Genomic DNA, 16,701 nt, shown 5'->3' with positions numbered 1-16,701 from the left:
GAAAACACCCCCCCCCCCCCCCCCCCCCCAAGGACATCGGTCGGTTCCAGTCCTGCCCAAGTGCAGACCGTCCGGTTTGTACTGGTCCCACCTCCCCCAGAACCGGTCCCAATGCCCCAGGAATTTGAATCCCTCCCTCTTGCACCATCTCTCGAGCCACGCATTCATCCTATCTATCCTGACATTCCTACTCTGACTAGCTCATGGCACTGGTAGCAATCCTGAGATTGCTACCTTTGAGGTCCTACTTTTTAGTTGAACTCCTAACTCCCTGAATTCCGCTTGTAGGACCTCATCCTGTTTTTTACCTATATTGTTGGTGCCTATGTGCACCACGACAGCTGGCTGTTCACCCCCCCCCCCCCCTCCAGAATGTCCTGCAGCCGCTCCGAGACATCCTTGACCCTTGCACCAGGGCGGCAACATACCATCCTGGAGTCTCGATTGCTTCCACAGAACCTCCTGTCTATTCCCCTTACAATCGAGTCCCCTATCACTATAGTCCTGCCATTTTTCTTCCTGCCCTGCTGTGCAGCAGAGCCAGCCACGGTGCCATGAACCTGGCCTCTGCTGCCTTCCCCTGGTGAGCCATCTCCCTCAACAGTATCCAAAGCGGTATATCTGTTTTGCAGGGAGATGACTGCAGGGGACACCTGCACTGCCTTCCTACTCTTGCTCTTTCTTTTGGTCACCCATTTTCTATCTCCCTCATTAATTTTAACCTGCGGTGTGACCAACTCGCTAAACGTGCTATCCACTACCTCCTCAGCATCGTGGATGCTCCAAAGTGAGTCCATCCGCAGCTCCAGAGCAGTCAAGCGGTCTAACAAGAGCTGCAACTGAACACACTTCTTGCACGTGAAAGAGCCAGGGACAGTGGACGTGTCCCTGAGCTCCCACATCGCACACGAGGAGCATGACATGGGTCAGGGATCTCCTGCCATGTCTTAAACCTTAGGTAAACTTATACAACAACGATTTCAAAATAAAAATAAATAAATTAGACAATGAAAAGAAAAACTACTTCCCAGTCACTTACCAGGGTTAAAAACCTTACACTCCTTACACTCTGCACCGATTTACCTCACTGCACCAAATTACCAAGTTGCAATCTCACTCTGGATGAGTCTCACTCAGGATGTGTGACCTTGAAAAGCGCTAGCTTTTTACTAAGGGGAACGACCACAGGGGATCCCTGTACTGACTGCTTCTTCCCAGCCCCTCTCGCCGTCACCCATCTATCTTCATTCTTCAGTGTAACTAAATCCCTGAAGCTTTTATCTTTGATCACCTCCGCCTCCCGAATGATCCGAAGTTCATCCAGCTCCAGTTCCTGAACACTGTTTCTGAGGAGCTGGAGATGGGTGCACTTTCCACAGGTGAAATCAGCAGGGACACTGACGGCGTCCCTCACCTCAAACATTCTGCAGGAGGAACATTGCACTGCCTTCCCTGCCATCCCCTCTAGATAAAACAAGAAAAAGAAAGGAAGAGCTTACCTGATATTCACTCAACCCCATAGGTTAGAGGAGGTGGAAGGTTGGGGGACACTAAGGATAGGAAAGAGTTCTAGCTTCTTAAAAAAAAAAGGAATAGTTTTCCACAAGGGATAAATTTAATGTGGAGTCTTTCAACTAAAAGTATTGCTGGGTAGCTCAGTCCTGTATTTTGCATGTCCTGTACAGCATGTAGGAATTCCTAGCACTCGTTTTGGCCTGGATGACCACATTTGCAGGAAGTGTCATTGGTTTAACCAACTGGAGCCAGGTTTCAGAGCTCGAGTGTTACCAGAGGGAGTGGGTAACCACCAGTCAGAAGAAGGGGGTCAGATAGATAGTCAAGAAAACCCCAGAGTGGATCTTAGTCAATCGTTTTTCTGTGTTGGAAAATGGTGAGAATGATGGCTCCTCTGGAGAGTGCATCACCGTACTATGGGTGGCACAGCAGCACTAAGAGTGCAAGAGCAATTGTGGTAGGAGCCTCAATAGTGAGGATGCAGAGAGGCATTTCTGCAGCCGCAGATGTGATTCCAGGATGGCATGTTGCCTCCCCTGCTACCAGGGCCAAGGATGTTACTGAACGACTGTAGGAAATTCTGAAGTGGGAGAGTGAACAGTGGAAGTCATGGTTCACATTGGTACTAATGACACGAGTAGAAAAAGGGATGAGATTTTGCTGGAAGAATTTAGAGAGCTAGTTGGTTTAAAAAAAAAGGACTTCAAATGTAATATTGTACCAGTGCCACGTGCTGGTGAGTTTCCAAATAGGAGGATAGAGCAGATGAATGTGTGGCTAAAGAGGTGGTACGGGAGGGAGGGATTTAGTTTCCTGGATCACTGGGTCTGCTTCTGGGGAACATAGGACCTATATCAGTCGGATGGGTTGCACCTGAACTGAAGTGGGATCAACAACCTTGTGGGGATGTTTGCTGGCCCTGTTGTGTTGCTGGGAGGGTGGGTTAAACTAATTTGGCAGAGGGATGGGTTGTGAGTGGAGATAGAGTTGGGGTGATGCACAGCCAAATATAGAGGAAAGCAAAGTAAGTCTAGAAGGCAGAATAAACAAACATGTTAAGGTATATGGGGATATGGGAAGGCTGATAGCATTTATTTTAATGCAAGATGTCTTGCAGGTAAGGCAGATGAACTCGCTGTGTTGATTAACACATGATATATCATGGGGTGGCACGGTGGCGCAGTGGATAGCACTGCTGCCTCATGGCGCTGAGGACCCGGGTTCGAACCCGGCCATGGGTTACTATCCGCGTGGAGTTTGCACGTTCTCCCTGCATTTGCATGGGTCTCACTCTCGCAACCCAAAGATGTGCAGGCTAGGTGGATTGTCCACGCTAAATTGGCCCATTAATTTAAAAAAAAAGTGGGCACTATAAATATTTCAGGAGACTATAATCTCATGCGAGACTTTGGGGGGGGGGGGGTCAGTGGTGTCACAGTATTGATCAAGGGGGTAATAAATGCAGAGAAGAACGACAATACCTTAGCAGGCCCCTCAATTGAGGCTGTAAGAGTAGGTCCTATTAGGGACCAAGTGGCAATCTCTGTGTGGATCCAAAGAACATTTGAGCAGCATGGTAGCGCAGTGGGTAGCCCAGTTTCACAGCTTCAGGCTCCCAGGTTTGATTCCGGCTTGTGTCACTCTGTGCGGAGTCTGCACGTTCTCCCCGTGTCTGCGTGGGTTTCCTCCTGGTGCTCCGGTTTCCTTCTACAGTCCAAAAATGTGCAGGTTAGGTGGATTGGCCATGATAAATTGCCTTTAGTGTCCAAAAAAAGGGCTAGGTTGGGTTACGGGGCTAGGGTGGAGGCGTGAGCTTAGGTAGGGTGCACTTTCGAAGGGCTGGTGCAGACTCGATGGGCCGGATGGCCTATTTCTGCACTAAATTCTATGACATAGGTAAGGTATTAAATGAATATTTTTGCATCTGTGAATGATAATACTAAATTTTTGCAGTCCAGAGGTAATCATCAGTCGAGCACCAGATAACTTAAAAGAACCGTTTATTTACCGCGGGGCTGTAGCACAAGTGTAACTGAGTTACAGCAAGTGAAAAAGCAAACTTCTCTCAGTTACAGTTGACTATATATTCTTACAAAACCCATCAAGCTTTCAATCATTAGTGATACAAATAGCTCATTACGCCCCTCCTTTAAGTAATTATTTTCTTCCATGATTAGTAATACAGTTAGTTTCATAGCATAGTAATTCTTCATCAAAAAGTCCTAAGGAGTGAATCTTCCCCCGGTTGTGTTTTGTTCCCACCACAGATTCTCACAGACAGTCAAGGTCACGATAACACGTTCTCACAGGAACAATACATTTAACAAGGCACTTTCACATTGCTGTACAACTTGATATTCCATTACCCATCAAGCTCTGTTTTTTGACCTGACCAAACTCTCATTCCATTTCCCATCATGTTCTGATTCTAACTTGAGCCGAACTCTCATGTTCACTGTGATGGACGATGTAGTTATAGAAAGCAGGGAGAGGAACTGTGATATAATTGAACAGATTAGTATTGAAAGGAAGGAAGTATTAGCCGTTGTAGTGGATAAATCCCCAGGCCCCGATTAGATGTAGCCTGTTCCTGTTGGAGGCAAGGGAGGAGAATGCAGGGGGTCTGGTAATTTTCAAATTCTCTTTGGCCATGTGAAGGGTGCCAGAGGATTGGAGGACAGCTAGTGGTACAAGTATTCACAAAGGGATGAACCTGGAAATTACAGGCCAATGATTATAACATCAGTGGTAGGGAAACTATTGAAAAGAAGTTGACAGAAGGCATTCTGAGAGACCGGTTCTACAGGCATTTGGAGGCAAGAACTGATTAGGGGCTGTCAGCATGATTTTGTGAGTGAAAAATCATGTCTTACGAATTTGATTGAGTTTTTAGAAGGGGTAACCAAGAAGGTGGATAAGGGCAGTGTAGTTGACATTGTCTACATGGACTTTAGCAAGGCCTTTGACAAGGTACCGCTTGGTAGGTTGTTGCATAAGGTGAAATCTCACCGGATCCAGGGTGAGGTAGCCAATTTGATACAAAATTAGCTTGATGACAGAAGACAAAAGGGTGGTGTGGGGGGTTTTTCAAACTGGAGTTTTTCAAACTGGGGGGCTGGTGAGCACAGTGCCGGGGAATTGGCTGACAAGCCTTCATTTGCGATGAGAAGCCCATGAGGCCTCGTTAAGTGGATCAATTAACGTTGGATTGTGTTGCCTGCCTCGCTGGGCTGAGTGCAGGGAAGCTCGCGGCAATTCCCGTTCGCTACCACGCTTAGAAATTTTTCCGGAGAATCGTGCCCTAAGTGTGAGCTAAACCGGTGATAAACTCCACAGCGCCCAAAAAAATGACCAGATGTGATTGAATAGCGGTGGGGAACTCGACAGAAGAGCCGGTGACAGACTCCCTGAAAAACCTGCCACAAATTAATTTGGAAATGTTTTGGGAGAATCGCGGCAACAAAAATTTTTAGGGAGAATCACGTTCATTGTAACCTTTCACATGTGGAATAGGATGTGATAATCCACACATGGTCTATCTGGCTTCAGTACCATCACAGCAGGTGAATACTAGTTACTGCAACTCAATTCAATAATGCCTGAGTGCTGGGATGGCACTGCCAAGAGTCAGGGGCTGAGGAGACCAAGTCCATAAAAAGGAGGGTGATGGAGGGTTTGAAGAGTGGAGGCTTGTAGGGCAGATAAGTAGGGGCTTCTGGGAGGTTGTGGGTGGTGATGGGTGGGATTCTAGGAACGGTTGTTTGGGGGGGGCCTGAAGAGGGGGGACCCCCAGGGACCCCATAGCGAGGTGTCCTCACTTTGGGGGGGGGGAAGGGGGGTGTAGGGTAGTGTACATGTGTGTAGGGGTTGACATTGCCCATGCGTGAGGGGAACCCATACGCTCACTTAAAGATTTCAAAATGGTCGCCCGATCTTGGAGTCCAGCTCCCCAGTGCTAAAAAAACATTTTTAAGGGTGGGATAAGGGATCGCCCCCCCTCCCCTCAGTTCAGTGGACTTCCCCATTGTCCGCGTCTCGCCCATGTCGATCGTGCGGCGGGGTGGAAGAATCCAGCCCCAAGTGTGGGCTAAACCGGTGAGAAACTCCCCAGGGCCCAAAAAAGTGACGAAGTGTCATTGCACAGCAGTGAGGAACTCGCTTTATTCTTTATTCTATCTTCTGACTTCCCTCTAACCTTTCCAGAATTTTCTTCAATTTGATACTGTCTTTAACTACCTTAGTTATTGGCAAATGTGCGTCTATCTCATGGAGTCTTTTTCTTTTGGAATGTATCTTTGCTGAGTGTTATGAAACATCTGTCTCCGCTGTCATATTCTTCACCTTTCTATCCTCTCCCTTTCCACATGGCTAGGTAAGCTGTGGGGAGAACAGAGACAGGCTGCAAAGCGATATAGACAGGTTAAGCGAGTGAGCAACAAATGGCATATAGATTATTATTATGTAGGAAGTGCAAAGTTATTTATTCTGATTGAAAGAGTAGAAGAGCTGAATTTTTTTAAGAAGTGGAAAACTTGTAAGCATCCATGTTCAAAGAATTCACAAACTGATACAGAAATCAAATTAAGATTAATACTTTGGGGAGGTAATGATGTAGTGGTATTGTCACTGGTCTAGTAATCCAGAGATCCATTTAATACTCTGGGAACCCAGGTTCACATCCCACGACTGCATATGGTAAAAATCTGGAATTTAAAGTCTGATTGTCGATTGTTGTAAAATCCTCTAGATAAGGAGATCTGCTTTCTTTCAGGCGGCACAGTGGCACTGCTGCCTCACACCATCAGGGACCCGAGTTCAATTCAATGAGGACTGTCTGTGTAGAATTTGCACTTCCTCCTTGTGTCTGCGTGGGTTTCCTCCCAGTGCTCCGGTTTCTTCCCACAGTCCAAAGGTGGATTGGCCATGCTAAATTGCCCCTTGGTGTCCAAAGATGTGAGGGGCTGGTTTAGCACAGTGGGCTAAATAGCTGGCTTTTAAAGCAGACCAAGGCAGGACGCCACGCGGGTTCAATTCCTGTACCAGCCTCCCCGAGCATGTGCCGGAATGTGGCGACTAAAGGCTTTTCACAGAAACTTCATTTGAAGCTTACTTGTGACAATAAGCGATTTTCATTTCAGGTTGGGTAGGGTTATGGGGATAGGGCGGGGGCCTAAGGAGTGGGGTTTTTCAGAGGGTTGGCACAGACTCGATGGGCCAAATAACCTCCTTCTACACTGTAACAATTCTATGGTTCTAAGACCAGGTGCATGTTGGCCTTTATTGCAAGGTATTTAGAGTACAGGAATAAAGAAGTCTTGGTAGAATTGCACAGGGTTTTAGTGAGACCACATCTGGAGTACTATGTATAGTTTTGATCTTCTCCTTTAAAAAAAAAAAAAATTGGGGTTAGGGTTAAATAACAATAAAACAAAACCAACATCAGTACCAATAGTACACATAGCCAATTGGGCCAACCCCCTACTGATCTCACACTTCCGGCATCCGGTCTCCAGACACCATCCAGCCCAAAACTGCAGAAGCAAGTCCGTTCTCCACTTTCAGCCCGGCAACAAGCCAACCAAAATCCACCCCGTGCTCCACTCCCAGCCGATAAGCAGAAAGGCAGCCAAAACAAGTATGATTCCCAGGTGTGGCAGCTACCTCCTCTATCTCCCCTGAAAGCAACCGGCTCTGCTTCCCCTCAGTCCAACCTGTCGTAGCACCGTTCACGCTTACTTTAGTGTAGGCTTCAAAGTCCGGAAAAGGTAGCCAGCATACAGAATAACGCACCAGATCCGGAAGCAGGGTTACAGCCAGAAGCAGCATGAGCTCAGACAAAGACAGCCTGCATGCCCACACTGACAGGGGGCCGGGATCGAACCCTGGTCCTTGGTGCTGTGGGGCAGCAGTGCTCACCACTGCGCCACTGTGCCATCCTAAAGATGGAAGCATCAACTACTGGAGCATACCTATCTTTATTGGTATAGTGCTGCTATCTGTAAAATCCTGTGGGGGTCACATGTCACAGAATCACAGAAAAATTACAGCACAGAAGCTGGCCATTTTGGCCCTTCTTGTCCTTGCCGACCCTAGAATAACCAGGTGCCCTTTCTAATCCCACCTCCCTGCACTCGGTCCATAGACCTGTAGCTTTGAGCACTTAAGGTGCAGATCCAGGTACCTTTTAAAATATTTCAGGGTCTCTGCCTCGACCACCAACTCGGGCAGTGAATTCCAGACGCCCATTACCCTCTGCGTAAAACAGTTTTTCTTCATGTCCCCTCTACACCTTCTGCTACTTATCTTGAATGTGTCCCCTGGTTTTAGAATTCTCCACCAGGCGAAACAATTTTATCCTGTCCACTCTCTCTTCCCCTCATAATTTTGTACACCTCAATTAAATCACCCCTCAGCCTTCTTAGATCCACGGAAAATAACTCCAACCTATCCAATCTCTCCTAATAGCTACACTTTTCTAGCCCTGGCAACATTCTCATAAACCTCCTCTGCACTCTCTCCAGAGCAATAACATGCTTCCTGTAATGTGGTGACCAGAACTGCGCACCATATTCCAATTGTGGCTTCACCAGTGTTTTATACAATTCCAACATTATATCCTTTTATATTCTACACCTCTGCCAGTGAAGGAGAGCATTCCATGCTTTCTTAACTTGTCTACTTGAACTGCTGCTTTTAGGGACCTGAGTACCTAAAGATCTCTCATTTCATCTACCCCTCTTAGTATATTCCCATTTTTTGTGTACTCCCTACAACTGTTCGACCCCCCCCCCCGCTCCCCCCAAAATGCATGACCTCACAGTTCTCTGTGTTAAATTCTATCTGCCACTTACCGCCCACTCCACCAGTCCATCTATGTCGTTTTGAAGGTTATAGCTATCCTCTACACTGTCTGCCACTTGACCCATCTTTGTGTCATCTGCAAATTTCGCAATCATGCTCCCTATGTTCACGTCCAGATCGTTAATGTATAACACAAACGGTATTGGTCCCAACACCGATCATTTTTGTAAACCTATGTTGCATTCCCCCAAGGCCAAAATATACGTTGTAGCCAAATGGCTGCCAGGACATTGACCCTAAAAGTTTTAAAAAAAATTTAGAGTGCCCAATTCATTTCTTCCAATTAAGGGGCAATTTAACACGGCCAATCCACCTACCCTGCACATCTTTGGGTTGTGGGGGCGAAACCCACGCAAACACGGGGAGAATGTTCAAACTCTACACTGACAGTGACCCAGAGCCGGGATCGAACCTGGGACCTCGGCGCCGTGAGGCAGAAGTGCTACTCACACTGCCACCGTGCTGCCCTGTTGACCCTAAAAGTTGGCCGACTGAGGTGGATGGTGGGATTTAAAAGCCGATTGTCCGAAGTGTGCTGAAATACACAGTCTTGCAAAACCAGAGCGCAGCCCCACCATGCAATCTGTAATCAGGTGTTAACTGAAAGCATCATAACGAACAAGCGCAAGACATACATAACATTAGGAGAGACAAAGGAGGCATTTGCATCTGAACCGCCTCTCCAGACAGACCAACACCTGGGCAGAGGATGGGGTCTCAAACTTCTATTTCATCGGTGACTGGCAGGGAATCCTATGAATAGTTCGTCCTCACTTTTACTTAGTACTACACCTCTCTTAATTCCCCTCCTTTACAACTGCTGGCGGTCTTTGCTTTGCGACATAAGAATATAAGAACAAGGAGCATGAGTAGGCCATCTGGCCCCTCGAGCCTGCTCCGCCATTCAATGAGATCATGGCTGATCTTTTGTGGACTCAGCTCCACTTTACGGCCCGAACACCATAATCCTTAATCCCTTTATTCTTCAAAAAACTATCTATCTTTACCTTAAAAACATGTAATGAAGGAGCCTCAACTGCTTCACTGGGCAAGGAATTCCATAGATTCACAACCCTTTGGGTGAAGAAGTTCCTCCTAAACTCAGTCCTAAATCTACTTCCCCTTATTTTGAGGCTATGTCCCCTAGTTCTGCTTTCACCTGCCAGTGGAAACAACCTGCCCGCATCTATCCTATCTATTCCCTTCATAATTTTAAATGTTTCTATAAGATCCCCCCTCATCCTTCTAAATTCCAACGAGTACAGTCCCAGTCTACTCAACCTCTCCTCATAATCCATCCCCTTCAGCTCTGGGATTAACCTTCTTGTCCTCTGCACACCCTCCAGTGCCAGTACGTGCTTTCTCAAGTAAGGAGACCAAAACTGAACACAATACTCCAGGTGTGGCCTCACTAACACCTTATACAATTGCAACATAACCTCCCTAGTCTTAAACTCCATCCCTCTAGCAATGAAGGACAAAATTCCATTTGTCTTTTTAATCACCTGTTGCACCTGTAAACCAACTTTCTGTGACTCATGCACTAGCACACCCAGGTCTCTCTGCACAGCGGCATGCTTTAATTAATTAATTAAAATGACGTGGAAAGAAAAATCAATGATTTTCCCTGCCAATTCTCAGGCGAAAGACAAAAATAGTGTGGGAATCCAGCGTCATTGTCTTGAATTGCAACATTGATAAATAGCAAGCAGGTTGATCCAGTGGATTTCACGTCCCTAACTTACACCGTGGTCTAAATTACAACCACAATGGAAGTGTACACAATAGATCCATCAGAATCTGCTCAAATGAAGTCTGGGAGTGGAGATTTAGAGCTCAAATCCATTGTTGGCTCTCTGGGGTATTGTGCGTGTATTATATCGTACAAAGACTGAAATTGAAAAATATGTTTTAGTCTCGTGCTTTCAAGTTTGTGGATTGATTTGAAGGCACTACTGATCAGCATCTGTTGATTGGGGGGGATGGTAGCTGCTGGTAGATGAACAGCAATTGACTTATTTGGCTTAAATATAATGGCCACAATTGCATGTGGAAATGTAATGGTCACAATTGCATGTGAGAAAGTATCTTGGAAGCATTTCAAAGGAGGCTTCGTAACAACGCTTTGAAATGTTACTTGAATCATTTGTACTGCAGAGGTAACCATGTTGGATTTGTGTTTTTTTTTTTCCACTGTCGCTGCAAACTCATGGGTATCGAAGGCTGGTGTCGGTTTGGCTCAATAGTTATACTCTTGCTTCCGAGTCAGAGATTGTGTGTTTGCACTTGAATGCAGGATAATTTAGGTGAACACTTTTTTTGACATTTAAATGAAGTGTTGAAGTAATACAGTAGTCCCCCGTTATACTGCTCCGCAATACCGCGGTTCGCGATATACCGCGGGGGCTTATGGACCCCAACTGTCAGTTGTGTCAAATTCAGCGGCCGGCTCACTTTGATCCGGAGAGGGAAGCTGCTCTCTCACTGAAACAATCAGCCGGCCGCTGAAATTGACACTGCCGGCTGCTCTCTCCCTCCAATCCAACTTTTAAGTTTTAATGTTTCTGATTGGAGGGAGTGAGCAGCCGGCAGTGTCAATTTCAGCGGCCGGCTGATTGTTTCAGTGAGAGAGCAGTTTCCCTCTCCGGATCAAAGTGAGCCGGCCGCTGAAATTGACACTGCCGGTTGATTGGAGGGAGAGAGCAGAGAACACAGGAGGACGTCATACGGGCCTCTGCAAGACCAGCATGGTCTCACATCGCCCCTCCCCTCTGTAGCTGGGGTACAGGCTGTGGCTGCTGGGGTACAGGCTGTGGCTCCTGGGGTACAGGCTGTGGCTGCTGGGGTACAGGCTGTGGCTGCTGGGGTACAGGCTGTGGCTGCTGGGGTACAGGCTGTGGCTGCTGGGGTACAGGCTGTGGCTGCTGGGGTACAGGCTGTGGCTGCTGGGGTTCAGGCTGTGGCTGCTGGGGTCAGGCTGTGGCTGCTGGGGTTCAGGCTGTGGCTGCTGGGGTTCAGGCTGTGGCTGCTGGGGTTCAGGCTGTGGCTGCTGGGGTTCAGGCTGTGGCTGCTGGGGTTCAGGCTGTGGCTGCTGGGGTTCAGGCTGTGGCTGCTGGGGTTCAGGCTGTGGCTGCTGGGGTTCAGGCTGTGGCTGCTGGGGTTCAGGCTGTGGCTGCTGGGGTTCAGGCTGTGGCTGCTGGGGTTCAGGCTGTGGCTGCTGGGGTTCAGGCTGTGGCTGCTGGGGTTCAGGCTGTGGCTGCTGGGGTTCAGGCTGTGGCTGCTGGGGTTCAGGCTGTGGCTGCTGGGGTTCAGGCTGTGGCTGCTGGGGTTCAGGCTGTGGCTGCTGGGGTTCAGGCTGTGGCTGCTGGGGTTCAGGCTGTGGCTGCTGGGGTTCAGGCTGTGGCTGCTGGGGTTCAGGCTGTGGCTGCTGGGGTTCAGGCTGTGGCTGCTGGGGTTCAGGCTGTGGCTGCTGGGGTTCAGGCTGTGGCTGCTGGGGTTCAGGCTGTGGCTGCTGGGGTTCAGGCTGTGGCTGCTGGGGTTCAGGCTGTGGCTGCTGGGGTTCAGGCTGTGGCTGCTGGGGTTCAGGCTGTGGCTGCTGGGGTTCAGGCTGTGGCTGCTGGGGTTCAGGCTGTGGCTGCTGGGGTTCAGGCTGTGGCTGCTGGGGTTCAGGCTGTGGCTGCTGGGGTTCAGGCTGTGGCTGCTGGGGTTCAGGCTGTGGCTGCTGGGGTTCAGGCTGTGGCTGCTGGGGTTCAGGCTGTGGCTGCTGGGGTTCAGGCTGTGGCTGCTGGGGTTCAGGCTGTGGCTGCTGGGGTTCAGGCTGTGGCTGCTGGGGTTCAGGCTGTGGCTGCTGGGGTTCAGGCTGTGGCTGCTGGGGTTCAGGCTGTGGCTGCTGGGGTTCAGGCTGTGGCTGGGGTTCAGGCTGTGGCTGCTGGGGTTCAGGCTGTGGCTGCTGGGGTACAGGCTGTGGCTGCTGGGGTACAGGCTGTGGCTGCTGGGGTACAGGCTGTGGCTGCTGGGGTACAGGCTGTGGCTGCTGGGGTACAGGCTGTGGCTGCTGGGGTACAGGCTGTGGCTGCTGGGGTACAGGCTGTGGCTGCTGGGGTACAGGCTGTGGCTGCTGGGGTACAGGCTGTGGCTGCTGGGGTACAGGCTGTGGCTGCTGGGGTACAGGCTGTGGCTGCTGGGGTACAGGCTGTGGCTGCTGGGGTACAGGCTGTGGCTGCTGGGGTACAGGCTGTGGCTGCTGGGGTACAGGCTGTGGCTGCTGGGGTACAGGCTGTGCTGCTGGGGTACAGGCCGTGGCTGCTGGGGTACAGGCTGTGGCTGCTGGGGTACAGGCTGTGGCTGCTGGGGTACAGGCTGTGGCTGCTGGGGTACAGGCTGTGGCTGCTGGGGTACAGGCCGTGGCTGCTGGGGTTCAGGCCGTGGCTGCTGGGGTTCAGGCTGTGGCTGCTGGGGTACTGTGGCTGCTGACGTACAGGCTGTGGCTGCTGGGGTACTGTGGCTGCTGAGTACAGGCTGTGGCTGCTGGGGTACAGGCTGCGGCTGCTGGGGTACTGATTGGAGGGAGAGAGCAGCCGGCAGTGTCAATTTCAGCGGCCGGCTGATTGTTTCAGTGAGAGAGCAGCTTCCCTCTCCGGATCAAAGTGAGCCGGCCGCTGAAATTGACACTGTTTTAATTGGATCCATGATGGGGGTTTTAAATTTATTTAAAAAGCTATGCTAGCGCTTCCCATTGTGAGTCTACGGGGGTCTGACCTCTCCCCCTGCCCCCCGTAGACTCACAAGGGGAAGCGCTAGCATAGATTTTTAAATAAATTTAAAACCCCCATCGTGGATATCCGCGGCTCGGATGCAACGCGGGTGGCTGTCTTGGACCCCAACACCCGCGTTATAAAGGGGGACTACTGTAGGAAGGCCATTTGTCCCATTGTTCTGCTGTATCTGCATCGCCCTGCATGTTTATTTCATTCAAGTGCCTGTCCAATTTATTTTTGGAAGCATTGATTATCTCTCATTCCACCACATTCAAGGAAAGCGCCTTCTGCGCGGGCCCGCTGTAGGTCTCCGCCATATTGTTCAGCGCCGGCGCGGAGACAGCAATAACGCACAGGCGTCGGCATGGAGACGGCAACCACGTGCATGCGTGGACCCGCGCTGGCCGTGCAGGGCTGCTTTCCGGCACCAGAGCAGTGCGCAGCACTCTAGTGCTGTGCTGGCCCCCTGAAGACCGCTGAATTGCTGGGCCAGGAGCCCCGTTGACGCCAGCGTACACCACTCCGGTGTTTATGCCAGTGTCAACACTTGGCTGCGATTTAGGAGAATCCCGGCCTAAGTGTTTCTCCCACAGCAAATACTGCTGGACCTGCTGAATTTTTTCAGCATTTTCTGTTTTTATTTGAGATTTCTAGCATCCGCAGTATTTTGCTGTATATACCTTATCCATCCCTGTCAATCTTGTGCAACTCCATTGCTTCAAGAAGAACAACATTAGCTTCTCAACCTCTCAAAATCAGCACAAAATGAGGCCATTCATCCCATTGTGTTCGTGCAGGCTCTTTGAAGTGTCACCTCCGGCCTTCTCTTCATAGCCCATGATAATCCAATTTCAACACCCTCTTGGGCAGTGCATTCCAGATCCTAACTACTTGCTGCATGAAAACATTTTTTCTCATGTCACATTGCTTCTTTTGATAATTATCTTAAGGCTGTGCCCTCTTGAATCTTCCACCAATGATAATAGCTGAACCCTATCTACTCCCGAATGATTTTTAATAGCTCTGTCAAATCTCCTTGAACTTCTCTTTCCGGAAAATAGTCCCAACTTCTTCAGTATGTCTGTGTAATTGAATTTCTTCAACCCTGGAACAATTCTCCTGCATCTTTTCTGCACTCTCTCAAATGCCTTCACATACTTCTTGAGGTGTGGCACCCAGAGTTTGATGCAATGCTCCAAATGAGGCCTAACCAGTGTCCTGTACAAGTTTAACGTACCTTTTTCTATTTTTGCCCAGATTAAGGGGACCGTGGCATGTTTGTCCATAGATCTCTGAAGGCAGAAGGGCAGGTTAATAAAGTGGTGAAAAAGGCATGTGGGAAGCTTACCTTTATCAATCGAGGCATAGATTACAATAGCAGGGTGGTCATGCTGGAGTTGTGTAGAACTTTGGTGAGGCCACAGCTGGAGTACTGTGTTCAATTCTGGTCACCACATTATAGGAACGATGTGATTACACTGGAGGGGGTGCAGAGGCAATTCATCAAGATGTTTCCTGGGTTGGAACATTTAGGTTATGAAGAGAGGTTGCTTCGGCTTGGGTTGTTTTCGCTGAGTGAGATATACAAGAATATGAGGGGCAATGAACAGGGTGGATAGGGAGCAGCTGTTCCCCTCAGTTGCAGGGCCAGTCACGAGGGGACACATGTTCAAGGTGAGGGACAGGAGGTTTAGGGGGGAATTTGAGGAAAAACTTTTTTACCCAGAGGGTGGTGACGGTCTGAAATGTTCTGCTTGGGAGGGTGGTGGAAACAGGTTGCCTCACATCGTTTTTTAAAAAAATACCTGGATGAGCACTTAGCACATCATAACATTCAAGGTCATGGGCCAAGAACTGGCAAATGGGATTAGGTAGGCAGGCCAGATGTTTTTCATGTGTTGATGGAGACTTGATGGGCTGAAGGGGCTCTTCTGCACCGTATTATTCTGTGATTCATTTTATCCTGCTAGATCCCTTTTCATCCCATTGAAGTTGGCCCCCTTCTGGTTTAGAAATTTTACTTTAATTTGTTCCTTTTTCATTTCTGATCTGAACCGTTGCGACAAATAATCTGTTTTCTCAAGTATTTCTGCCTCACGTGGCGTACCTCATTCCTGTGAACCAGATTTAGCAATGCCTCTTTGGAAGGGCCAAGAACATAACTGGTCAAGCAGCTTTTCCTCAGCACATTTAAGAATTTTAAAATAATTTTGTTATTTTGCATCTGTTATGATATTGGATTATGAAGGTGTACTGTATTAAAAGTTTAAATTTATGGGGATTCAGCATTTTAAATCCTTTAATCTTATGTTATCCCTTAGGTTTTTAAAAATCTTTTATGGTTCTGATCTTGCACCTCTAGAATAATTAATTTTCTTCCCTGTTGCTTAATTCTTCATGTACTTTTGCTGATTGTATTTAGGTGATACTCGTGCGATGGAATGAACCATTTCAGAAACTTGCAACATGCGATGCTGATGGAGGAATTTTTGTGTGGATTCAGTATGAAGGGAGGTGGTCAGTTGAGCTGGTCAATGATCGTGGAGCACAGGTAAATATATAACAAATTAACGTTTTTTCTGATTGATTGCCGTTATACTTGGAAAAACATCAGACTTTTCTCAGAAGGTTCAAGTTCTGTTGATTTGGTTCATGGCTTTTAAAGTATATGGTGGAATAATAGCCACATGTTTAATTTAATTTGAAATTCTTTTTTATTAGAGTGTTAAGCATTTATTTTGAGCCAGTTAATGCCTTCACTAAAGTAGTACAGAGATTAATTTCAGACTTGCATCTGTTAGATGCAAAGACAAATCGGATTGATCACAATATAAAGAAAGGCAGAGAATGATTGAAAAGCTAATTATGAGAAATTATTAAAGTGTAAGAGGAAGCTAACTAGAAATGTAAAAACAGATAGTAAGCGTTTCTGCAGACATAAAAGTAAGAGTGCAAATCAAGTGAATGTTGGTCCTCGAGAGGGTACAATGGGGATTTAATGGTTGATAATAAGGAAATGGCAGATGAAATGAACAAATATTCAGCCTCTGTCTTCACTATAGAAGATACAAAAAAACATTCCAGTAAATGCTGTAAATCAGGAAGTGGAAGAGAGAGGGGAAATTATTGAATTACTATCAGTTAAGAAGTGTTGAGCAAACTGATGGAGCTGTTGGCTGACAAGTCTCTTGTCATGAGGGGCGTCATCCCAGATCTTAATAATGTAGAGCTGGTGAATGAAATAGTAGATGCATTGTTAATTTTCCAAACTTTTCGTGAGTCTGGAAAGGTTCTATCAGACTGGAAAGTGGCCAGTTTGATCCTCTATTCAAGAAAAGAGGGAGACAGAAAACTGGAAACTAAAGGTCATTGAGTTTGATGTCAGTTGTGGGGAAGGTGCTGGAGTCGGTCATTAAGGAAGTTATAATAGCTGGGCACTTAGAAAGAAACTCAAGGTGATCGGGAGGAGTCAACAACATGGTTTTGTGAATCTTGTTTACCCAATTTATTGGAATGCTTTGATGGAGTAAAATGCATTGTAGATGGCAATACAAAGTACTTGGGTTTC

At 47.9% G+C, this 16,701-nt stretch overlaps 1 protein-coding gene across 2 annotated transcripts in view; it reads left to right on the top strand.

Annotated features, from left to right (window-relative positions):
* tulp4a (TUB like protein 4a) overlaps positions 1–16,701 on the top strand; it is a 569,265-nt gene that overhangs the window by 57,146 nt on the left and 495,418 nt on the right. For both annotated transcript variants that reach the window (XM_038802363.1, XM_038802372.1), the window contains exon 2: positions 15,556–15,684. In XM_038802363.1, coding sequence (XP_038658291.1) covers positions 15,556–15,684 — 129 coding nt within the window. The remainder of the gene's footprint in view (positions 1–15,555; positions 15,685–16,701) is intronic.

This window comes from Scyliorhinus canicula, chromosome 1 (genome assembly GCF_902713615.1).
Source record: "Scyliorhinus canicula chromosome 1, sScyCan1.1, whole genome shotgun sequence".
Lineage (NCBI taxonomy): Eukaryota > Metazoa > Chordata > Chondrichthyes > Carcharhiniformes > Scyliorhinidae > Scyliorhinus > Scyliorhinus canicula.
This window is presented reverse-complemented; position numbering and strand designations above follow the sequence as displayed.